Source organism: Gavialis gangeticus, unplaced genomic scaffold (assembly GCF_001723915.1).
Source record: "Gavialis gangeticus isolate Ggan-Ray unplaced genomic scaffold, GavGan_comp1, whole genome shotgun sequence".
Taxonomy (NCBI): Eukaryota; Metazoa; Chordata; order Crocodylia; family Gavialidae; genus Gavialis; species Gavialis gangeticus.
The window spans coordinates 61,829,909-61,855,399 of record NW_017728995.1 but is presented as its reverse complement, the minus strand read 5'-3'; the positions used below and the strand labels follow the sequence as shown (position 1 = coordinate 61,855,399).

Here is a 25,491-nt window from a genome sequence, read left to right as displayed (position 1 = left end):
CGGGGGGCTGGGGGAGCGGGCAGGGGATGGGGGCTGGCAGGGATCCCCCCATGGTCCCCTCCCACTCCTCTAGGCCCCCCTCCCCTGCCCCTACTTACCAGCTCCTAGTCTGGCTGCAGCACAGAGCTGCAGCCATCAGGGACTGTCCGAATCATCAAAGCTCTCTGAATCTTTTCTAAAGATTCAGAGAGCTTCAAATTGATTTGGACCTTTTAACTGGTCCCCTGATTCGATTCCGATTTGGCGATTCAGCCACTGAATCGAGCCGAATCGCTTCCAAATTGAATCACCACGCAAAGCTTTGCACAGCCCTAGTTATTATATGTGATGCGCCATGCCATCTGCACCTTCTTCCCCTGATTTTCAGATGTGCCCACGGCTAGAACTAACAAGATAAAATTCAATACTGATAAATGCAGGGTGCTACATCTTAGGAAGAATAATCAGAAAAACAAATAAAGTCAGTCCTTAGACTTATGACACAATTGGTTCCTGAAAACCATGTCTTAAGTCGAAACGTTGTAACTCGGAACCAATTTTCTCATAAGAAATAATGTTATAAATGGGGGCAAGGCCTGATACCCTATTTTCACCAAAAATACCCCAGAATTTTGTACTCGATCAATTATAGATGAGTAACATAGCTACATTAATGGATTTATATTGTGAATAGCAATCACATTGATTTGGAAAAACTTCTTTGTGGTGACTTTGCTGGACTGTTTGAAGGGTTCTTGGCTGGAGTCTTCTCAGGAGTCTTGGCTGCAGGTTTTTCTGGAGTCTTGCCTGCTTTCTTAAAGAAAGTGTCCAAGGAAGTTTGGACAGATGTTCTCCAAGGAGATGAGTGACGCAGCAATCTTGTTCGCCGGCATGGCATTGCATCGGATCAAGTGTTGTAAGTTGAAACTGGCGTTGTAAAGTTGAAACTGGGTGTCAATTTATAAGCGTTGTAAGTGCAAAACATTGTAACTCGAAACGTTGTAAGTCAAGGACTGCCTGTACAAAATGTATGACTGGTGGGATGGCAGCACTACAGAGAAGGATTTGGGAATCTTGGTAGATCAGACTCAATGAGTCTGCAGTGTGATGCAGCTGTGTGAAAGACAATGCATCCCAAACCACATTTAATAAGAACATTAGGTGCAAGACACAAGAGGTGATAATGTCTCTTCACTCAGAACTAGTTATGCCTCACCTAGGGTACTGTGTGCAGTTTTGGTCTCCATCTTTGAAAAATGACATGGAGAAGTTAGAGAGGGCCTAGAGGCAAGTGACAAACATGATAAAGGCAAGTTGTACAAGGAGAGGTTGAAGGAGCTAGATATGTTCAGCTTGTGAGAAAGGTACTTAAGAGGAAATATGACAGCCGTCTTACCAGAAGGGCAGCCATAAAGAAGACAGAAAACACCTTTTCTTTCTTACTGCAGAATAGGACACAGACCAATGGCTTGATGCTGCAGTGAAGTAGGTTTAGATTGGATATCAGGAATAGCTTCTTCACGGTTAAAACAATGAAGCAATGGAATAGACTTCACAGGGAAATTGTGGATGCTCCATCACTGGAGATGTTCAAGAGGTTGGGCAGGCACTGGTCAGGGATGACCGAAGCATAGCTGTGTCTACATTTTACTGTGGGTATTTCCCAGGCTTCTGGGCTTTGCTATTTGCCCCTTGCAGACTGTAACTCTGACAACCTGCAAGGGAAAAGCCAGTTTCCCATGTTTTTCTCCTTAAAAAGAGAATCCATTTTTAAAGTTTGTTCATGACCCTTTCATACATTCTTGAACCCACTTCGGGTTGAGATACACAGGTTGAGAAATGCTGGACTAAATGACCTATGGAGGTCCCTTCCAGCCCTACTTCTCTATGATGCTTTGGTAAATTATATTTTTTCATAAAAATGTTTCATTACAAAATGAAAGAAATATCTAAAGCCTCCATTTTAAATGTAGAAGGCTGGTTTGATTTGCAAGCTGATCAAGGGTTCCTATCCAGTAGAAAAACAGTGAGTTCACCATTCAGGTTGCCAACATAAGGATTTACCCCTTAAAGGAGAAGGCAGTCATAATTTTCTCCTATGGATAATCCAGCTTCTTCCTCAGTCTGCTGACTTGTGTGAAGATACTGTTTGCTAGATCTTTACCAGGATTGTCCATCAATTTGGCTAACTCTACTTAACACACCTTCTATATCTAGGTGAAGAAGAATGGGCCTACTCCAGAGTTTCTAAATCCCTGTCATCTTTTCTGCTAGTGCACATGACAATAGTGCGGCATTCAATCCCCCCTCAAATAGTTAGATCACTAGATTATACTACTGTCTTCACACCAACAGGCCTAGCTTCCTGACTCAGGTAGTAGTTTTATATTTCTGGACCTACAGATACAGGTTCAATTCCTGAAGCTGCATGGGTGTCACATGGATGACTTACTCCAGTAGGCCTTTAGAGGAATGATTGTTTGAAAGTTATCTAGCATCCTCCATGGCCCTTTGAATTATCCATCCACTTGTACTGTACATTTCACTTGTTCCGGTTCTTTAAGCCATCTATTGCATGAGCCTGTCATTTGTCAAGTGATAGAGTCCCCCAATCATCTAGTTACTGCAAGTCAATGGAGGTAGGGTGTTCAGTACTATACAGGCAGCAATTGGTAGGATCAGGATGACAGGCAATAACTATTTTATATTATACAGAATGTTACACACTAAAAATTCATGATCAGATCTCTGGTTTTACCCAACAGTTTCAGGCACATTAAATCATTTATAGACCATCAACTTTATCTAATACATTTCAACTAGTTGGAAAGGGTTCAAAATTGCCCTTAATTTGTTTTTCTTCTCTTGCAGCTTTGAAAGGATCTTTCCTGATAAGCTCGACATCCATCAACTACAAAAATTATTGCTACAACACTCTCACCTTATTGTGGAGCACAGTCCAGTAGTGATCTTTGCCTTTTGAACCAATTCTTCTATCCAAAAATTGGAGGAGAAAAGATTGCTTCACCATACAAAGAAACATCTCAAGATTCTCTCTAGACGACCAAATCCTCCACAAAAAAAATCTATTTACTTTGGATGTCCTAAATGTTTAGACCATAAATCTAGAATGAAAGTAAATTACTTGGGTAATGTACAGTAATATCTGGCATATAAAATGGTTTCAGACCAACAGTTCATTCGCTCCTTGTAGGCACACCAGCTATATTAGTTTTAAAGTTCAAAGGAAACAAAACATAAGCACTGGCCAATATTTTCAAACATAAATGCCTAAATCCAGGTGAAAGAGACATAATAATGCAGCCCTTATTTTTTAGTCTACCTCTAGGCACTCATTTGAAAATTTGATCTAGTATTTATAGTCTTTTTTATGTTTTTTGTAAGAGTTGCAAGCCATGTTTGAGATTCTCCTGCCTTAACTATTCTTTCTTAATGTTAGAAGCATCATATATTCACTTTGTGCAAGAAGACCTTAAAAAGAGCCTCGGAGCACATGAACATTCCTGTCTCACAAGGTTGCATTATCTGCAGATAATTTAAGATAGGCTTTTTCCCTTCAGGTGAAGGAAGTTGAAGTAGTTTAGCATTACTCTTCACATCCTCCTAAGCTCTTGCTAAACTTGTTAAACAAAGAAATGATTAATCATCTTGTGCATTAAAAGCAAGCAGTAAAGATTTTATTTCGGGGAAAAAACCCCACATTTGAGAATGTTCTTAAGTAAGCAACTGACTTTGAGCTGGGAGTCTTGGATTACTGATTATGCATAGACACCAGTTTATTCTACTGCTTAACTTCCTAGTGAATAGGCAGGATAGCTTAATTTCCAGTGTGTTTACCTAATGGTAGCCTTCCAAAGAGAAAAGATTGAAGTCATTTCGCCCTTCTGAATTTCCAGAGGCAAATATCTACAGAGCATTCTCTGACCCAATTATTATGAGAAAATATAGAAGGGAATACCACTTATACATCTTCTGGCTGAAACAGCAAGAGTTCAGCAAAATATTTCACATGCATTAAACTGCCAGAGATAATTATATGCTGCTTAAATTTCACTGGAATGAAGAAGCTGCATATTAATCACCTTTAATTGCTATGTGCTGAAAGAGGACATGAATTGGCAAGCAGGCAACCTACAGTAAATGGCCAGCAAACTTTGGTTTGAATCTTACTTAGAATTGAGTTAAAAGGTTTATTTTTCTTTTTTAATTGTATTCCAAATTTGGCTTCCTCTGAATTTAACCCTCTTTCAGAACCCCACACAAAACAGGCAGATAGAAAAGGCCCACCAAGTAGTTCCTTTATAAACAATTCAATATTCCTCCCATAATTCAGTTTCAACTAGAGATGGAGCAATTTTTAATAAAGCTAAGTAGCCCAGGTTTGGGTAAAAGGGAAGTATGATCCTATCGGAGAAAAAATTCTTCATCAGAAAGATGCTCAGAGATAAATTTTAGAACCTCAGACATACATGTTTTCATTGTAATTGTGCTTATGTAATAAATATCTTTAGAAGAGAACAATATTCATTATATTGTAACTGAAGGCATGTTTGTACCCCTCACATTACAGTGCCAATCAGCACTATGCTGAGACACACCACATTTGCTTTGCCCAACCAACTTCCAAACTAGAAGTTATGTAGCTGTTGTAGAGCAGTGTTGTGCACATCCAGTGTGCAAAAGCACTGCACTGAAGCAGTTTCACTACTTCTAGTTCAGGAGGAATGTGTGCAGAGGGAACAATATGGTGCTGTCTGGTATTGTAATCGTGAGGTATAGATAGAATTAACTCTCACAGTAAGACCTACAGATGTAACTACAGAAGTAACTGATGGTAAGAACTTTGATTCCAGTTATGTCAAGGTACTTTTGGCAGCAATGATGAGACAGCAGTCAGAAAGGATAGAAGACACCAAGGAAAATAAGTTGATGTCAACATGTTTTATGACTCTGGAGAAATGAGGAGAATGGAGCTCAAATGAAGAGGAGATCCCAGTTAAAGTAGTTAATATTAAAGGTTACAAAAGTTGGAGTCAGGCATTTCCCTCTTTTAAATCAGGAGCAGCCATACACATCCCGTTATGCAATAACTCATTGGTTAGAACATGCATCCAAGATGAAAGAGTTCCACTTTTTCACAAGGGAAGGCAAACCTTTCCCTCCCTCACATCCCTACAGTATCTTAACCACCAGGCTACAGACTTCTCAGAGCACTTTCAAATCATCCCGGTGAAATGGTTTCACATTGCATAAAACAGGGGTGTCAAACTCACTCTAGCCCCCCCCATCTAGACCAGGAGGCTCTTCAGAGGCTGGCACTAATAGGGCAGGCAGTGGTGAGGTAAGTAGCATTGGTGAATGGAGGTGTTTACACAGCTGTTGTCTGCCCCTCTGCTGCCAACATGGGTCCCCAGCAGACTCTTGTGCCCTAGATTTAAGGACTGGCCACTACTTGTTCCACTCCCAAATTCCCAGACCCTGTATGAGTCCTGTGGGCCACATGATCAGCTTTGCAGGCTGGATCTGACTTGTGGCCTATAAGCTTGCCACCCATGGCATAAAAAAATTCAAGATTCATTTGGACCAGATGGCATGAGCAGGACTGTAGTCCAATGGCACTCACCAGGAAAGAAAGAGGTCTAAGTTTCAGTCTGCTCCAATTGCCATTTCAGTATGATTATTTAATATAAAACACATGACCAGCTCTTGAATCATGTAAAGAAGCATGCCTTCTCTCCCTCTCTCCCCCACTCCCCTCCCATGAACCTTTAGTTAGTCTATTGTTATCATCATCATTCCACTCTACCCAGAAATGCTCAGAGCTGCTTACAATAACAGGCAATCCACAAGGTAAGAAACAGACTCCCCAGATGACATCCTAAGACTTGAAAACTCCACCGCAGCCACTCCAGCTTCCCTGCCCAGTGCCCACTACTCAGGAAAGCAAACCCTCTGACCCATTCCAACTGTACTTCCCAACTCCCATGTATAGAAAACCTCCATGTATACAAAACCTCTTTTCACTCATTCCTTCCCAGCTACCCATCCACTCCCCTGCCTCACACCCAGGGGAGATTTCTACATGGTCTATATGGCTATCACCTAAACTGCATAAAACTCTTTCTTCCCCAAACCAATACAATGTTAATTCAAAGAACCCCTACACCACAAATGAAAAACCCTCTGTCTTCTTCTTCATCCCTGCCAGTGGACAATGCCATGTGTCCTCCCCAGCCTGGCAAGGACCAATCAAAAGAGACCTGCTAACTCTGTAGAGCAGTGTTTCTCAACCAGTGGGACATGTCCCACTGGTAGGACTTGAAGGTTGTATAGGGGGGATTTCAACTCATTGCCCAATTGAAAAAAGTCAGTTGTCTGCACTTCAAATAGATGAACCAACAAATATCTTAAACAATGCAATTTTGTGGGGTTTTGTTTTTGTCATGGTGGAACCAGGGTTTTTTGAAAAAAAGGTTGGTGGGACATAAGGTGGGTGCAGCAGAGGTTGAGAACTGCTGTTGCAGAGCAAGGCTGGCCAGGTCAATCTCCCTCAGTTTGGATGGCCAAGATGGTACCTGGCCAAAGTTTCAATAGGAAGGAATAGAAGTAACCCACCCTCAGAACAGTCTGTATCATTGCAATTAGGACAATAATTTAGGATTCAGGATTTAACCCATGCCTCCCTCCTACTAGGCAAATGCTCAGACCATTAAGGCATTGCATCAGGAGAGGAACAGGCAGCACCACCTCATTCTCCTGTTCCTTTAGTGTTCTGTTTGTGGCCTCCAGTTTGTTAGGAAAGCTTGAGAAACTCTGACTGCTATGAATTAAAGCAAGTTATCAGTGCAAAATAAGAGGATCCTCTCACCTCCAGCTGACTCAGCACTTGACTGTAGCATTTTGCCTTCTCAGAAGTATTCTCCTCTTCCGTTTCTCTGGCAGGCTTTCTTACAGTAGTTTCACTGAGAACCTGTTAAAATAAGCAATCCAATCTGAAATCACCTATTTGGGTAGTGAGGACACACCGCTTCCACTGCACCCTATAACACCGACTTATGGAAAAAGTTCTTTTGAACTGTCTGGATATTACACACAAAATAGTTTAATGGAACGCTGTTAACGCTGGAAGTTAACTCAAGGACTTAAGTTAGGAAATACAAAATGCATCTTCTCATCATTCAAGCTTAACTCAACCCCTCTGTGTATATGCATCATGATCTAGGGCTATATCCAAACAAGGCTTGGGCAGCTACAAGATAGATGATGCAACATTTAATGTTTAAGCACCTGATTCCTGAAGTGGAATCCAAAACCCGGAGGGAAGTGCTTAGTCTCCCTGTACAGTGCATAGAGAATATTAAGGACTTCAGAATGAGACTGAAAACCCTGCACACTGCCTACTGCTGGCCAACAGGCAGGGCTGGATTAACCCTTTAGTAGACCCTAGGCAAACAAACTCATGGACCCCTACTTTTTTCACTCAGTAATAATAATATGTAAAATAAGCACAACTGGGCCCCTTAATTTAGGGCCCTTGGCATGTGCCTAGTTTGTCTATGAATTAATCTGGCCCTGCCAATAGGCAACACTAAGCGCAGGGGTGTATCTGAACTGCCTCTCTGGAAATTAGATACCTCAGTCAGGGCTGCAGACAAGTGCCAACAGTTACTCAGGATCTAGACCACTTAGCCTTTTCCTAAAAGGTGTCCTAAAAGGACACTTACCTTTATTTTTTTTCCCAAAAGGATGAAGCAGGACTCATTGTTTACTTTTTAAAACAGCTGATAGTGGTGCCACCACCCAACTTCATGCACTCAGGGGCTTGTGAGTGCTGTGATGCTGGGGCACATGGAATGTCCCACAGCAGCATGGGGGGCTCCCCAGCGCACTTAGCAGCAGACCTGGAAGTGGAGCAGAAGCACTTCCCGTCCACTTCTGGGTCCTCCGGGGAGTGTGCTAGGGGGCCCCCCCTCACCTCCCCAACTCAGTGACTGGTGCCTCCTAGGTCTAGGGGGGGCACCCGGGGTCCCCCTGCGGCCAATCGCTGAGCTGGGGAGGCATGGGGGGCCCCCAGTTCACTCCCCAGCAGACCCAGAAGTGGACCAGAAGTACTTCCCAACCACTTCTGGGTTCACCGCCAAACATGTGGAGGGCCTCCCTGCCCTCCTGTGGGATGCTCCATCTGCCCCACCATCTCAGCATTCACAAGCCACACCTGGTACCTTGAGGTATATAGAAAAAAATTTTAAAGCTGTGTCTTTGTCTGAATCGCTGATTCTCCAAATCAGCATCAAATCTTCAGATTCGGATTCAACTGAATCGAATCAGGGAGAGTGATCTGAATCAACGAATCAAATCACTGTCCCCAATTCGGGCCAAATCCAAATCTGAATCAAACAGGGCCTGGTTCGCACACCCCTGTCAGTCTCCCATTTACCTTCTAACTGAGAGCGGTAGTCAGCAGAAATGTAACATACTTACAAGTTTTTGCTGGGTCTCTCTGAAAAAGAGGCCACCCCTCAGCAAAGAGAGTGCCATGGACATGACTTGTGCCCCACAGTGAAGCACAGGACTGATTGTGCCATGAACCCTGGCTTAGTTAGAGAGCAGCAGCTGGTGGTCTTGCAAGAGAAAAGCTAATAAAATCCCATCTTGGATCTAAGAATGAGCAGTTCAATGGCTTTGATAGAGGCTCTGCTGTAGGACCTGATAGGAAGTCACCACACCAGGAACACAGGCACTCTTCTGCTGGAGTTAGAGATAAACTGGCCTCCATATGTATGGAATTAGCTCACCCTTTTCCCCCCACCATGCTTGCCAACTTTCTTCACCTCAGACACACCTGCTCTCTATTTCCTCACAGCCTATAGCTTAAGTGTGACCTCCCCCAGACAATCTCTTGCAGAAAAAGGGAATGAGTGGTGAGATGCCTTCAAATGAATAGCACATTAATTTCCCTTACGGTACAATGCAAAGCTTTAATTACAATTTTGGCAGCACCAGCAAACATCCAGGCTTGACATATGGTATGTCTCTGTGGGGAAAGTATGAGGTCGCAAATGAAGCGTTGTTATATTGCAAGGAAGATTAACATGGTGAATGAAGTTTCCTCATCCACTGCTGATAGAAGTAAATGCCAACAGTCTGTCAGTGGAAATGTGTCCTGTGGGTATTGACCCTGTGGGATAAGAGGAGCCCTTACTTGTTATTTCTTCATTTCCCAGGGCTTGTACTAAGGAGACATCACATCTCATCCCATTTAAATAAACCTTTTGTTTATGGAGTGAAGCATGCAACAATGAATTGCGCTTCAGTTATGGGCATGGTTAAGAACCACCTTTACCCATGTCATTTTTCTCCATCGATACTGTTTCTGTTTTTATGTCAGAGTCTTTGTCAACTTCAGTTATGGTTTTGCCTGAATAAGGAACGAGTCCATGGAGATGAACTACGTGTTCCAAAAGTGAAGGGAGGAGTCACACAGGAACTGTGAAAGAGCAAAAAACACACCACTGGGTTGAATCCAAAAGGTAAAAAAACCCAATATGATGGTGGAAACTGCTAAATTTAATTCCACATTTGGACAAAATGGCATAACTCACTCTTGGCTCCACCCTCAGTGTTTAATAAGATCAACCTTAACCCATGACAATAAAAATATACCACATCATCAGGTGTTGCACAGATTAAACTATGAGGAGAGAGATTGATGATGAGCCCAGAACTGAGAGAAAAGGTATCAGCTGATCCTTCCTGGTATTTGTTTTCCCTCATGATAAAAGGCAGGATAACTCAATTGTAGTTAAAGCCACTTAGCATGATCCCTTATTTCCTCTAATATTATACCAAGGATCGCTTGTCATTTGTTTTTACATGTAGATCCCAGAGCAGTTTTTCACCATATCTTTACCGTTTGAGTAGCAAAAATGGCTTCACATTAATTTATGAAGGGAGGGGCTGAAATGCTGAATTCTATGCAAATGGATGCTAACGTGACTATTTTCTACTTCAGACTCCAGAAAAATTGCCAAGTTTAAGTTGAGCAGAGTTCAGAGACAAACATTACAACTGCATTCCTGATGCATTATTGTATTTTACAGTTTATTCTTTAGCTAATCCAGAAACACAAAAATGAGTTGTAAGGCTAGAGAATGGTTGTATAGGAAACAGAGGAAGAATGGCGTCTCTTGCTTCATTATTAGAAGCTTTCCCTGTGCCCAATACAGTAGTAGATTGCTGAGGGAACTTCTATCTGGTTAGGGAAGAAGTTACAACTGTAACAATTAGCATCAAATTATTTTCTGTCTCATCCTGAGAAAGAAAAACATGACATTTTCCCTTTACGAACTTTCCTCTGGTGGAAGACATGTAAAATAGAGGGAATAACTGTGTACACCCGAGGCATTAGTAAAGAACAGAATGATCATTAGCCAGCAGTAGTTTCTACCACCTTTGTTCTCACTCAAGTAAAGTCATAGTTTTGTTCTACATAGTGCCACCTGCTTCTAACTACAATAGGAGGAACAAAATATGATATTCATCACTATAGATTAAAAGAAATGGCATGTGAGCTCACTGAAAGAATCTGAGGTCTGAAGAGATGACTACACTGCTGCAGAAGTTTGATCTGCAATCTATCAATGACAATTAAGTTGCACTCCATTGTGCAGTATTCCCCATAGGTTTCAAAAGAGGCATCATCTAACTTTGGTAGCAGACAGTGCAGGGAGGATCATGTTGAATCATTGGCCTTGAGCATTTCGGTGCATGATACCCAGGTTGATCCCTTGGCTTTTGCTTGACAGGTGACCAAAGCTGGTGGTAACGCAGAAACACCTGATTCAACCCCCAGATAGAGGAAGCCCATCTCCTGGTGCTCTACAGAGACTCCTCTGGTCAGGCAAAGTGGCAACACTGATAGGTGCCTACTCTGTGTAGACAAAACAGGGGTTTACTTCACCCTAAATTGAAACAGTGCGTTAAAAAAAAGCTTCAGTTTAGGACAAAGTAAACCCCCATGCCATGTACACCCGTGTCTCGCCTGCCTCTCCAGTGGCAGGGAAGGGAAGGCGAGCTGCTACAAGCCAGTACTGTTCTAACATCTGAGAAGATTAATTTGTAGCTCTCCTGAAGAATTTATGCTAGTTAATTTAACTGCTGCTAGCAGAAACTAAGCTCCTAGAAGATATCCACCTTAGAATATGCAAATGCTACAAGTGAGTTTGAAAAATGTTTTCATGAACTGAAAGTCTGATACAGGGCCTCAAATATTAACAAGCCACTCATCTCCAAGACCTTGAACCAACTTTTGGGATACTCAGAACCCAGGACACCGAACTTTGGAGATATTTGATAAAAAACAGAGCAGGTCAGCAATGAATCAAAACATTTCATAAGGTATGCTCTGTGGAAGGTAAACCTGATCATCCAAATAAAAGAAACCTCAGACTAAAGGAGAGACTTAATTAGGGGGAGAAACCAACAAAACAAACACTCCTCCCCCCAAAACAACTTTCCTGAAGATGCTTATCTGCATAGAGCAAGTGAGGGAGAATGTGAGGAGAACAGAAAACAGGAAAATAACATTCCTAGATGAATCAATCGGCTTCTTTGATTTCATTCATGTAAGGATCAGGTACACAGAATTCAAAAGCACAACAGGACCGGATTTCAGAAAAATGAATTTTGAAGAACTCAGGAACTGAACTACTTTCCAATATGAGAACGTAGGCAAATGGAGCAGAAAAGCAGAAAGAGGCTTGGCAGTGCTATAAGACAACCTACCTAAAGCACAACTGAACACAGTTTTTCTGAGAAGTAAGAATGCAAAACACAAGAAGTGGCCAATACTATTTCAAATGAGATAGTTGCTGCAAATACAAAAGAAAGAAGGTAGTGAATAAGCATATAAATACACAAAGAAGGTTTGCATCAAAAATGAATGACAGCACAAGGGGTTAATGCTAGCCAGAGGGCATAGGGAAAGAGAAGGCTTTTTATGTGCATATTGGAGTAAAGACCATATGAAAAGTAAAGCTGGGCCATCAATAAAAGGAGGCTGATGAAATAAGCAACTCAAAAATGGCAGAAACAGTGAAGACCTTGTTTCTAAAAGGAAAAGAAAGAAAAAGGGTGACAATTGGAAAGGATGGCAGTATAGAAGTAGCTATTTATAAAGAGCTGTTAGGGAAATTGTAGAAAAACATGAATAGCTAAAAATCAGCTGGGCCAATATCATTCATCCCAGGGTTTGGGGGAAAAAATCAACCTTGTACCACACACAAACATTTTAAGAGGCCTGGGAAATATCAGAAAACTAAAGCACAAAAGCATATATTGTCCTGATCTTTTAAAAAGAGAAGAAATGGGATCCTGGCAATTAAATATCTGTACAAGTTTATGATTTACCTTTACTAAAATAATGAATAAATACTGAGAAAGAAAAATCTCTGAACAGCATGAGAGGGTAATGTAACCATGAGAATAAGCAATACACATTTATAAAGAACAGATCTTGGTAGACAAACATATTCATGAAATTGCAAACTTAATGGTAACATAACATTTGGATTTTAGTAAAGCATTACATAGAGTTTATCTTGAAATCTCCTTCTACATGAGCAAGCTGTATACAGCAAAGGTATCCAGGAGTCTGAAAACTAGCTGGAGTAAGAGTAAATAGAAGTTTATGATCCACAGCAAAATACTGAATTGGAAGGAAGTATCTTAAGGAAAAAGGACATTTAAAATCTGGTGTGGTTTTGGTCAACTCAGAAGAACAACTGAAATCCCAGTCATTGTTATCTCAGAGGTTAAAGATACCATACCTCATAGCCTTAAAAATATTAGATTTTCAAATGCAATGAAGTGTGCTTGGAAGGAAATAATGCTTCAATATCTCCTCTAATTCTAGAGGTTAAAGATAAGAGGACACGTTCCCTCCTTGCTTCCTGGCATTTTCCACTGCTTAATATCAAATTTCAGCTACACTTCATAGCCGACCTGTCCTCCTAAGAATACCGCAGTATAAGAGATTTCTCTTCCTGCATTGAATCCACTCTGATACCAACTGTGCCTGCAAAGCAGTGGGCATTCAAGCCCTTGAGAATGAATTGCTTCAGGCCTTTGAGGATGAATTGCCAGCTGGGACATATCAGAGTAGTCTTGACACTGTTCTGATTTATTGCTGGGACAGCTTGAAAATTAGAAAACTATATTAGTTCTCACCGTTTTGGATACGTTGTAAGTTCAGCAACACCACTCTGGACACTCCTGGGTTGAACTACAGTTATTTATTACTGTAACTCTCTGGAATCATATCCAGGATGGATCTTAACAATTGCCTCAGTAGATGTACGCAGAACTTATACTTCCTCTGCCCAGTCCTGTGGAGTGAGAGGACCCAAGAAATGCCTCTGGCTCCTCATGGCAGAGAAAATGGAGTCCCCAGTGCTGTAAAACTGCCACAAGCAAACTGAACCCTAGCGCTGAACATGAGGGCTTTGGTCTGAAAGGGACAGTGTAAGGAAAACACAATAAGACACAATAAGTCCCCCTAGACAGACTAGTCAGCCAACCATTTGGGAGGACTCTGCTTCCGTTGTGGGCTTCCCATAGAACTGGACTCAGTGAGGAGTTCAGCAGATGATGGCCCTGTCAGCCTATCTGGACACACAACAGCGATGCTTCCTTCTGACGGTGATGGAAAAGGGTTTGCATCGGTGGAAACAAGTAGGCACCTCCCCAGCAAATCCATGTCTGTCGGTGGTGGATTGGTGCTTGGAGATTGCTCAGGTGTAGGGTTATCAGTAGGAGAATGCCCATGCAGCTGGTCCACATGACATCTCCAAACTTGTCTGTCATCAGTCTGGACTGTATATGACATGGGTCCTGTGGTGCTTACAAGTTTAGATTGAACCCACTGTGGGCCTGTCCCATAGTTCTGAGCAAACACAGTCTCTTGGGGAATGAAAAGATGTAAGGTACCAGATGCCAATGTGGAGTCCAACTCCTTTTCTTTCCTGAACTGCGTGTCTCTCCCAAGGTCTGGGTTAACACGGTCAAGGCATGTCTTGAGACAACGACCCATAAGAAGCTCTGATGGGATGGACCCTGTTATAGGGCAAGGAATTACATGTTGAGCAAACAGAAAGCTGGCCAGTCTGGTAGGCCAGCCTCCTACAACACTCCTTTTCAGTGCATCTTTTGCAGTCTTCTTTGCTATCTGATCAGCTTGAAGAGAGGCTTCTGGCATGGATTCCAGCATAAGGACTTCCACTAGCAGAGGAGTAGCACCATCAGTTATTTGCAGTGGTAGGTGGTGCACTGCAGTCCTTTTCCCAGGTTTGTACACGAGTGTATAGTCATATGTACTTAGCATGATGCTCCGGTGTTGCATACGGGGAGACAAAGTAGGAGGAGTTGGTTTGTCCATAGTAAAAATTCCAAGAAGGGGTTTGTGGTCTGTTTAGATTTCGAATTTGCAGCCTTAAACATAATTGTGAAATTTTTTAACTTCTGCAGTGATTGCCAATGCTTCTTTATCAATCTGTATGTAGTTCCTCTCAGTTAAAGTCACTGTTTTTAAGTAAAAAGCAACAGGTGCATCCGTGCCATCAGGCAAAGTGTGACTGAGGACAGCATCAACACCAAACTCCAAGGCATCACAAGTAAAGGACAGTGGCTTCTGCTCATCATAGTGGACAAGGACAGAGTCTGATGTCAGAAACCTCTTGATGCTCTGGAAGGCTTCGTTGTGCTAGCAAGTCCACTTCCACTGAGCTCCTTTATCCAATAAGCGATGAAGGGGCTCTGCTATGGTGGCTCTGTCTTTCAAGAAGATGTGATAAAAATTGAGAAGTCCGAAGAATGCTTGAAGACCCTGTCTGCATGTTGGTATAGGGGCATCATGTATTGCTTTTACCTTGTCTTCAACTGGGTGAATGCCAGAAACATCAGTTTGATATCCCAGAAAGTTGATAGTGGAAACTCCCAGTTGACATTTCTCTCTTTTTACTCTGATACCTGCTTTATCAAATCTCTGTAAAACTTCTCTGAATCTCTTAGTGAGTTTCTCTCTAGATGGGCCCATGATCTGCATATCATCACTGTATGGAACCACCCCAGGAATTCCTGCTGGCATTTCCTCCATGAGCCACTGGAAAATTCCTGGTGCCACAGAAATTCCAGACTGGAGGCACTTGACACAGAACAGTCCCTGGTGTGTAATTATTGTTTGGGCCTCAGCAGCCTTGTCATCCACTATCAATTGCTGATAGGCTTGAACAAGGTCAAGTTTGCAAAAACCTTCCCTCCTCAAAGAACAGACAGTAACTGGTTAATGGCAGGCACTGGGTGCAGGTCCTGCTTAAGTACTTTATTAACAGTGCACTTGTAATCCCCACAGATGCAAACACTGCCATTAGGTTTTAAAACAGGAACAATTGGTGTGGCCCAGCTTGTATGTACGATTGGCTTGAGGACCCCTTGCACGATAAGCCGATCTAATTCTGCATCAATTTTTGGCCACAGTGTGGAAGGTACATTCTGAGCCTTCATAAAGATAGGGGCTATAGCAGGATCCATTTGGAACGTCACAGGTGAACCAGAGTAAGTTCCTAATTCCTCAGAAAATACCTGGGGAAACTCCCTGCAAGGCTTTCCGGACTTTCTGTGCAGAGACTGTGTACACCTTGAATACTGATTCCCAACAGTGAGAATCAATTTCTCCCCAGAAAACTTTTTGTGGGAACCCTTAGTGACAATGAGAGGTAGACACTGTGTAAAAGATCCGTACTAGACATAGACACTGCAGCTACCCAACGTTTCCACAATCTGTCCATTGTAGTCACGCAGACGACACTCAGGTTTCAATAACTTGGGGAGAGGGTGCCAAAACAACTGGAAGGATGTGTTTTCATCTATGAGGGATACTCCCAAACCCAAGTCCACTTCCATTTTAGACTTCTTTCCATTTGTTACTACAGTTGCAATCATCTCAGAACCTTGAGTTTCAACAACACCAACATTTTGAATCAAATATAGTTTTTGCACCTCACATCCTGGGGAGGACTCTAATCTATGAGTGGTTTGGGAGTGAATACATTTGCCATAGTCTTTTTGTCTCCCAGAACTGGCCTTCGAGTGCCAAACCCTCTCTATGTGGCCCTTCTTCTTGCAGACATAACACTCCACATTCCTAAACCTGCACTCCCTTCGTCTATGTTGGCCGCCACAACTCAAACATGTCTGTGGATAAATTGGCTTACATGGTGCTGTTGGTGAGGGTATAATCCACTGAATTTGCTGGTGACAATCTGATTCTTGATTTTTTTGGAGTAAATGGACATTGCTGGAAAATTTCTTTCACATTGTGCCTGCCAAGGCTTTTTCTTGTGCATTAGTCAAGGTCAAATTTGGTTCAGAGAGCAGGCAATGTTGAATTGCTTCATCTTGAACCCCACAGATAGGCTGGTCACGAAGCAAGCCATCCAGGAGATCACCAAACTCCAAAATTCGGCAAGGCAACAGAGCTCAGCCAGGTAATCTGCTATGCCTTCACTGGCCTTGGTCCCATTTAAAAAAATGAAATCTCTGCAGGGTAACAGATGGCCTTGGGCAAAAATGCACCTTTAGCAGAGCAATTAGTTCAGCATAAGACTTAGTGTTTGGTAAGGCAGGTGCTGTGAAGGAACGAACAATGGCAAATGTTTCGGCACCACAGACTGTCAGGAGGATCATGCACTTTTGTGCTGGGTTTTCCACTTTGTTGGCTTCCAGGTTTTAGGATAGCCTTTCCGCTTAAGAGTCCCAAGAAGCCAGCTGGCTCACATCAAATTCTTCTATATGCCCCAATGTAGCCATTCGAACTACCATCAGCCGTATTAGAGAAAAAAGAAGAAAAAAAAAAAAACTTTCCTCTGATCACAAAACACAGCCTGGTCTCAGAACGTCATCCCACAATCTAGGGGTATCTTCTCAGCAAAGGATCCCATCTTTGTCACCAGATGATACGTTGTGAGTTCAGCAACACCACTCTGGACACTCCTGGGTTGAAGTACAGTTATTTATTATTATAACTCTCTGGAATCATATCCAGGGTGGATCTTAACAATTGCCTCAGTTGATAGATGTATGCAGAACTTATACTTGCTCTGCCTCTGACCCCATCCAGTCCTCTGCAGGGAGAGGAACCAAGGATGCCTTTGGCTCCTCATAGCAGAGAACAGGGAGTCCCGAGTGCTGCAAAAGTGCCACAAAGCAGCTGAACCCTGCAGCGCTGAGCATGGGGCTTTGGCCTCAAAGGGCCAGTACTAGGAAAACACAATAAGACAGCAGTTCCCTCCTATTACACTGACCAAACTTTAGTACTACAGAGCATCTGGACAAGGACCTTCTGGTACATGTTTGCAGATTCTGAGTGCTATAGGAAAGTTTCCTTTGTGCATATAGCTTTTTACCACCTTTTCTCTTATATCCATTGCTCATATTTGGCAGTGCCCTCCCCCTTTCTCTTCTGCATTCTGGACTATGTAGGAGGCACTGCAACAGATACGAAGCTGCTATTCTTTGTTATGAATCTTAATATTCATGCAAAGATTTATTTTCTTCCTGGCTTCCCCAATAGATTCCATATCAGCATGTGACAGTAATTATATATTTAGACAGCAGAAAATGTAAGTATATATTCTGTTGGACGCAAACCATTATGCTTCTGGGATTTTTCATGCACGAAGACTTATTTCATATATGAGTAATTAAGGAAACAGTTAAAGTCTTATGCTTAGTTCCAAAGTCTCTGTTAATACTTTTCTCGCTGTTTTGATATCATGAGACAAATCTGACAGGCTAGTAGTTTCCAGTAGGTTTTTTAAAAACTGCCTGGTAAAGAAAAACAGTATAAAAGTCATTAATATCATAAAATATTTTATCTAGTATGAAGAGTCCAAACCCAAAGTTTATATTACTTGAAACAGAAGGTCAAATATTCCGGAGTCTTTCATAAAATTGCATGTTTAATTTGGCCATAAAGAATTTAAAATAGAAGCACATTAAGCTAAGCCAATGTACCTCAGCCAGAGGTGAAAAAGCAATGTTACATGAGACTATATATATTATAACAGCGCAATAACCAGGAGACATGGGTCTCTCCCTAATGTCCAGAAATGCTGGGCCCAATTTAAACCTTTAATCAGTTGAGAGAGGAAACCTAATACAAGCATAAAGAAAAGGGGATGAAAGAATGAATCATATATCAAGGAAATAAGACTTGGTGAGTTGTCTCCCAAAGGAAGGAAAGTGACGTCTCAGTTTGGGAATATTTGGAAGAATAATAAGGAGAGAGAAGTAGTATAGATAAATGTACTAGTAAATACCAAGGGGTGTAATGGTAAAGTGGTTGAGGTCACTTCTTATCGCTCCAGAGCTATCCGTTTGAGTCAAAGATTGCCCCAGTTGACCTCATTATAAATAGGTATCTGGTCCTATGAGGCGTGGAGTCAACAAAGGCAACCAGACAGAAATGCTTACCTCATTGCTCTGGATTTTTTGACAGGTAGGTAATAGAAATCAAAAGACTACCTCAATCTTCAAAGCCATTACTTTAGCTGAACAAAAAATGGCTTCATTTGGAAGAAATACCCATGTATACATTTAATCTCCAAATTAGTTTTACTGTATCCTGAATCCAAGTGCAAGAGAGGGTATAGTGTCACCTGCCACTTTCCCCAGAGAAAATGCATCTTGCAATATTGTTAGCATCCAAATTTATGTGGAAAATCCCAATGAGCATTCAGCTTCACCTGAATCTGCTATGAAGGCACGGGTGTCCCACCAATTTAAACAAAAGATACTTGAATTGTTCCACATTCAAGGTCCACATGATGAAGATGCTAAATTCCTCTTTATACAAAAAACTCTTATTTCTCTAATAGACACTTCCATTTATGTGCTAACACATTTTCAGTGCTAACAATTAGTTGCTGGTGTAGATAGCATTTGTTGCCTTATTAATGAACATAAAAAATAGAACTATTTATTCCCTGTTGCTGGTGGCAAAGCTTTTTCCAGGTAAACCTCTTATCTTGGTGTAAAAGAACAACCTTTTTCATAAATGCTAGTAGAGTTGCTGTGTGTATAGTCAGCTTGTCTGTTCGTTTTGTAGTTAAACTCTATCCTAATCCTTCACATGGGACTTCCATCATTATGGTACATTCATCATTACCCCAACATCCACTTTTTGACTAGAGTGAATAGGGTCTTTTTAAATATCAAAAACCCACAGAATCCTCGCAGCATAGAAAAGAATTGCTGAAAACTACACATACCTTTTCTGTAAGGGCACTATGGTCTGAAAAGCCAGCAAGGAAGAAATCTTTGGCAGAGTTTTCCCAATTGCAGAGCAAGAGGTGAAACTGCTGCCAAGTAAGACAAAAATCGTTTTCTGAGGTTCTGAAAGCTTTAGAAGTTCATGTTGCCAAGGGAACACCACCAAACAGAGAATCATTAAACAGTTGCTATCTTATTTCAATTACAAATCAGGCTCCAGCTATTGCTAAATGGGGTGCTTGTAAACCAGCAGAGCATAAAAGCTATTGCGAAGCGCTGGGAGCTCTTCATAGATGAAGCATAAATTCATTTGCGGATTAAGATTTATTGGGGCCTTGACCAAACAGAAAATTGGATGCCCCCCACATCCCATTTGATGCCCCCCGCACCTGATTCAACTGTCAGAGACAACCTGCAGTGGGTCTTTCCTGATGTGCTGGGTGCGGGGATTGGGGCCAGGATTGGCCCCGGGCTGGTGGCGGTGGTGCGATGGGCAGAAGCCTTGGCCTAGTCTAGGTTCTGCGCAGCTCCGTTGCCCTGGCCCTTCGCCTGCCCCACAGCCAAGCTGTGCCATGCCCTGGAGCACACTAGCTGCACCTTGTGCTCCTCAACACCCTGCCAGGTGCCCCCAGATCAGGACCTCCCCCTGGATTGGGACCCCCCCCACATTGGGACATCCCCACTGGGATTGGGACCCCACTACATTGGTAGCATTAGAGGTTTTTTCCAGGGGGTCCCTGATTTGCAGGAACTTGTGGGCCCAGGCCACACAGGCCCATGTGTTAATCCACCTCTGCATAAATTATGAAGCTGAACAAAGCTCCTGTCTTGACAGATCTGGGATTACAAAATTGAATAACAGCAGGAATTCTGAGTAAATTTCAGCAAGTATTAGTACTGAGCCTTATGGAGCTCCGGGAAGGAAAACATCTGGAAAAACCCTTGATGGCTTCAGATTGTTCCGAAAAAGCTTAACGAAAGGGGATCACAACTCCTTTCTGAACCCCTACAAGCCACAGAGTAAACCAATGAAAAATAGTGGCCTCTTTCATTTAATTGTATAACAAGTGATGTTTCCTTTGCTTTTATTTTACTCACCTCAAAATCCATGTTCATCAGATAGTAAATATAGATTTCTCAAATAGGAAGTGATTTCTAAACCTTGAACTTAATTGCAAAATGTTTTGAATGCCTATTTTTAACAGATTCTAATTTAAAAAACTGGCAGGGGTGGAAGGAGAGTCGATATTTATTTTGTCCCTATTTGATAGTGCAGGGTTCCTTAGATGGATAACAGTATCTGATGCCTGGATAGAAACCAAAGCTAGAAAAATGCAAACACAAAATAAGGCATACAGTTTAAACAGTTATATTATATTAACCACTAAAATAGTTCATTAAGGATATTATAGATTCCCTATTGTTGCACATACTAAAAATCAAGATTAGAATGTTTCTCCAATTCTCTCTAGCTCTGCCATGCCTGTGTTATGGAAAGGTGAGCATGATGCTCTTTGAGTTTATGAAACTAAACATTACTTTCTTGCTATGATATACGAATGTATTTATCTACTTGTCAAAAAGTTAAAATGTAGTAAATATAAACCAGTTCCTTGGTGCTTAGATGCTGGAGAAGAGCTAAAATAAAAAGAGTTCCTTAAAGGACACAATACTACTTCAGGCAAGTACTGAGCTTCCTACTTCATAGCTTTCATAGACATTAGGGCTAGAAGGGACCTCACGAGGTCATCAGGTCGAGCCCTCTGCCCAAGGGGCAGAAAGTCAGCTGAGGTCAGATCACCCCAGCGAGATAAGCATCCAAGCATTTCTGGGGGGAGTCTATTCCAGACCCTGGAGACTTGGATGGTAAAGAAATTTTTCCTTATGTCCAGTCTAAATGTTCAGCAGTTTGTGACCGTTGCACCTTGTCTTCCCTTGGGGTGCCCCAGTGAACAGACATTCTCCCACTGCAAGACCCAGTTCCATGCCAGCTCAGACACACCTGCAGGGGAGCTGGTTGCAGGCTTACACAAGAATCAGGCAAGTGAGAACTGGCAGACAAACTCGCCACACCTGGGAAAGCAGCAGGGGCGGGTGAAGCTTTGAGGTCTAACGCCAAAATGTCTAAGTCTGGGAAACACCCAAGTGGGACAAAGGGGTCAGGAAACCCCTGACTTTTCTTTTTTATTCACTTATTACTTTGGCAATGGAAAAAGATTACATGGGGCAGTGGGAAAAGATCCATGGCCCCAAGAACTGTATTTTCCTGGGCTGGGAAAAGAAGTCCACAGCAGTGACATCTTCAGCTGAGCCTTACTTGAGTTTCTGTTTTATCATTTGAGTCATCTTGCCTTCTTTGTCCACTGATCAAATGGTGACTGACCAGTCAAATAACTGACACAGGATCAGCCTAAGTAAACCAGGTTCAAACCACACAGATTGGCCAAGGTGAAGAATAGCTGAAGATTGCCCATTGAGAGACAAGGGTGCAACAAATACAAAAACAACTGCGTAATGCTAGGATGGGGCTTCAACCACCCCAGCAGGCAGATCAGGGGCTCACCCAGGAGGGCTACAGGGCTCTGCTGGACTCCTCCCAGGGATGCAGACCCCCGATCTGCCTGCCAGATGACAGGAGGCTGGTGCTGCCACCTGGGACCGGTGCTGGGTGGAGCCCGCACCCAGCAATAGGAAGATTGGTGCTGCCACTGGCCCCAGCTGGCAGCAACAGCCTCCTGCCACCCAGCATGCAGATCTAGGGGCCTGCACCTCTGGGAGGGCTGGGGGACGTGCCAGAATCCTCCCAAGGAGCGTGGCCCCCAGATCTGCGCCAGATGACAGGAGGCTGCTGCTGCTGACTGGGATGACGCTAAAAACAAGTAAGCCTGGCTTTGAAACTCGAAACGTTTCGAAACTTTTGAAACGTTTCGAATGCCCTTGCTTGGTTTCAAAGCTGTTTCAGGAGCTTTTGTTTCGTTTCAGAATGCATTGAAACGGCTTCGAAATGAAACACCCCGTGAAATTTCACACAGCCATAATATCTTTATGCAGTGTGATAACAGCTCTGGAACCAAATACTACAATTAATTTTCCCTTTGTATATAGCAATCAACATGTAAGCTTCAATTAGGAGTATTTATCACTGAGACAAAAGAATACCGTTGACATCAAGTAGGCTCAAAATGATGCATTCCCCCTCCAATTTTTCTTCAAAATTTATATAGAATCACAGGAAATAGCTTTTTAGCATGATATTTTGAAAGAAACATCTTGAACACTTATTTTTAGAGTATATTTTAAACATTTACATTTATCAAAAGGAGGTAACCCTGCAGAGTAAGAAAAAAGGAGTCAGTTGAACAAAGGTTGAAGGCACAGGGAAGCCCTAAATCACCACCTTAAGAACCAAGAAATGTCATTGGGAAAAAAAACAAATTTAAGAATATAAATAAATATTACATTAACAACCCCAGTGACCCTGGTGTGGCTGTGAAAAATTAAACAAAATAAGATGATACAAAGCTCTGCCAAATGCCGCAGTAGTTTATCTAACTTAAGCAGTGAATACAGGTATGTAATTATGCAAGCTTCAGGCTATACATGGAATTAACACGTGGTTGACTGAATATTGATGATGGAAGAGATCACTTGAACAGCCTGACTCAAATGGAGGAGGTTTTGACATGTATCTACAGAGAATAAATGAGAAGCTGGGTTTCTTGCCATCAGAGGGCAGGGGATTAAGAGGCATTTTTTATTTGTAGACCCAGGTGGGATAATTTAACTTTCTTGTTCTCCTGCCCGTACAGCATGGACTGGGAGGGCAGGGTAGATCATACAGGGCTGGCACAGCTATTCTGGGAAGTTGGTGAGATGTTTGGTCTGGCAGAGGATTTGTGTCAATGCAGCCAGGGCCAACGTTTGTTTGTAGAACATTAACTTCCTAATCTCTGGTTTTAAAACTGAACATTAAACATTGAATCTTATTTTGAAAATAATGTGTGTGAAAGCAATAAGGACAAAGGTCCAGGGTTTTATTTATTGTTGTTGTTTTGCTTTCTTAAATAAATATTTACCTAGAAACACAGCTTTAAAGACATTTGTCCAGGAAAGTATGCTTACAGTTAAGTGAATGGCTCTGCAAGCCAAAATACTGCCCATTCATTTTCCCAGTTTCGGCATAGCATCCCAGCTTCTACATTGTGCCATTATGCTGTGGCACTTTCCTGACAGACAACAAGATCAGCATGCCCATCTCTGCATTTTTACTTCTTCTCCATGCATGTAGGAACTCTTCTGCCACCTATGATACACCCTGGTTGGCCCATGTTCCACTAAGTCAGTAGTGGAAAAAGACTAAGGACGTTCATCCTTGTTTTTTAACTTGGCAGCTAACTTGGAATTGTTGCCAAATTATGCTGGATCTGGGTTATTGCATCCCTAATACTCTATATAGTAGTAAGTGTTTCCAGTAAGCTACACAGAACCATTGAAGACCCACTGATACTGCACTGGACTTAAGCTGAACAGTGATGTTCAGAACCAAATTTGTTTTATAACATGTTAGCATATTTTAAGCAATTACTCAGTCATATGAAGCCTTGATAAAGAACTCAGCAATATTGCTGAAGAGGTAAACCAGACTTTTTATTGTACATGTTAGCAGAACCAGGTGACATTATTCAATTTCCCTTAAACCTTTGGAAGCATAAAGAGCACTAAACTGAAATTTGAACAATTAAATAAGCACAAGTTCCTCACTCAAAGCATCTTCACAATGAGCTGTTCATTAATTGGTGCTTCCCATCAGACTGTTAAGGGCATCACAGGTTTACCAAGCAGCTAATCCTTGATAATTAAAGGCTTCCAACAAAACCTTCTTTCCAGGGAGTCTGGGCAGTTTCACATTAGCAAGAAGTGAATAGACAAAGTATTTCAGGAAACCTGCCAAATAGTAGCTCATACACTAGAAACAAAGTACTGCAGTCTTTAGGGGATGAAGAAAAAATACAGTAATGGTTGCTGTCTTCTTACAATGATCAATACTTTCTTCCTGCTGTTCTTTATTATTATTCTATTAACTGTCCAAAATTATTAAATATACATATAGTCATGTACATTTAAGGCACACTTATTTGTCAGCTTGTGCATTGCTCTGCCCTGCCCCCAACCTGAATGTGATGATGTCTCCATTTTTCCCCAGTGGGGGCCTTCTCTGGACCACTGCCATCCTTCCTACTGTCCATTACTAGGCAACTGTAACAGCACTGCTTGCATTCACTCCCCTTTGCTTTTGTTTTCTCTAGTGCTTTACATACCAAGAGGTGGATACCTTTATCTACAGTGGTCTGTTTTAAGCAGCCTTTGCCCAATTGGCTGCAATTAAGCATTTAAGGTTATAACTCTTTTCCTAAAAATCTGTGCTAGCCTCATATTTTGCATATCCTCATCCTGCATCTTGTTCATACTCTGCAACAAGGAAGTAATTCTTATTCTCTGATTAGCAAGACCCAAATGCTATAGGTTATAGAAATATCATTCTATTAGTGTATTTGGACAACAGTTATGACACATTGGGCTAGTAACCAAGTACTAAATCAACCTGCAGTAACTTGTGCTAATGCGCAGTAGCTCCAGTGCATGGGTTTTTAGTGACACTTACTATGCAGTAGCTTAATATTGCTGCACAGTCACAGTCAAGTATTAGTAGCCTCCAGTTGTTAAGTCTGTTGGGGTTGGCAGAGGGAGAAGGAAAGGGGCGTGGGGCTGGGGCAGGGGCAAGCCACCCAGCCAGAGCGGAGGCGCACATTACTTGGGGAGAGGTGAGGGGCTGCAGGATGTGGGCATGGCAGTGCTCAGAGCAGGGACTCTGCCCTGCTGCTGATTGCCCAGCCAGGGCAGGAGGGGACAGGCATGGTTCGCTCCAGGCAGAAGGGGGCAAGCAGCAGAAGGGCATAGCCCCACTCCCAGTGCTGCCACTCGCTTCCAGCCAGCACGGGGTAGCAGACGCAGCGGTGCTGGGAGCAGGGACTCTGCACTGCCACCACGTCCCAATGAGTGCAAGGGCCAAACCTGGCAGTGCCGGGAGTGGGGACTCTGTGCTGCAGCCGGTTGCCCATCTGGCATGGGGGGCATGGGATGCGGGCTCAGCAGCGCTGGGAGTGG

At 42.4% G+C, this 25,491-nt stretch overlaps 1 protein-coding gene and 1 long non-coding RNA gene across 2 annotated transcripts in view; both read right to left on the bottom strand.

The window, feature by feature from the left end:
• Window positions 1-25,491, bottom strand: part of ARHGEF4 (Rho guanine nucleotide exchange factor 4) — a 491,134-nt gene that overhangs the window by 378,407 nt on the left and 87,236 nt on the right. The window contains exon 3 of the mRNA XM_019503706.1: window positions 6,869-6,970. Within this exon, the coding sequence (XP_019359251.1) occupies window positions 6,869-6,970 (102 nt within the window). The remainder of the gene's footprint in view (window positions 1-6,868; window positions 6,971-25,491) is intronic.
• Window positions 21,557-25,491, bottom strand: part of LOC109288239 — a 16,124-nt gene continuing 12,189 nt past the window's right edge. The window contains exons 2-3 of the long non-coding RNA XR_002095100.1: window positions 23,824-23,826; window positions 21,557-21,704 (exon numbers count right to left, since the gene is read on the bottom strand). This is a non-coding gene — a long non-coding RNA (uncharacterized LOC109288239). The remainder of the gene's footprint in view (window positions 21,705-23,823; window positions 23,827-25,491) is intronic.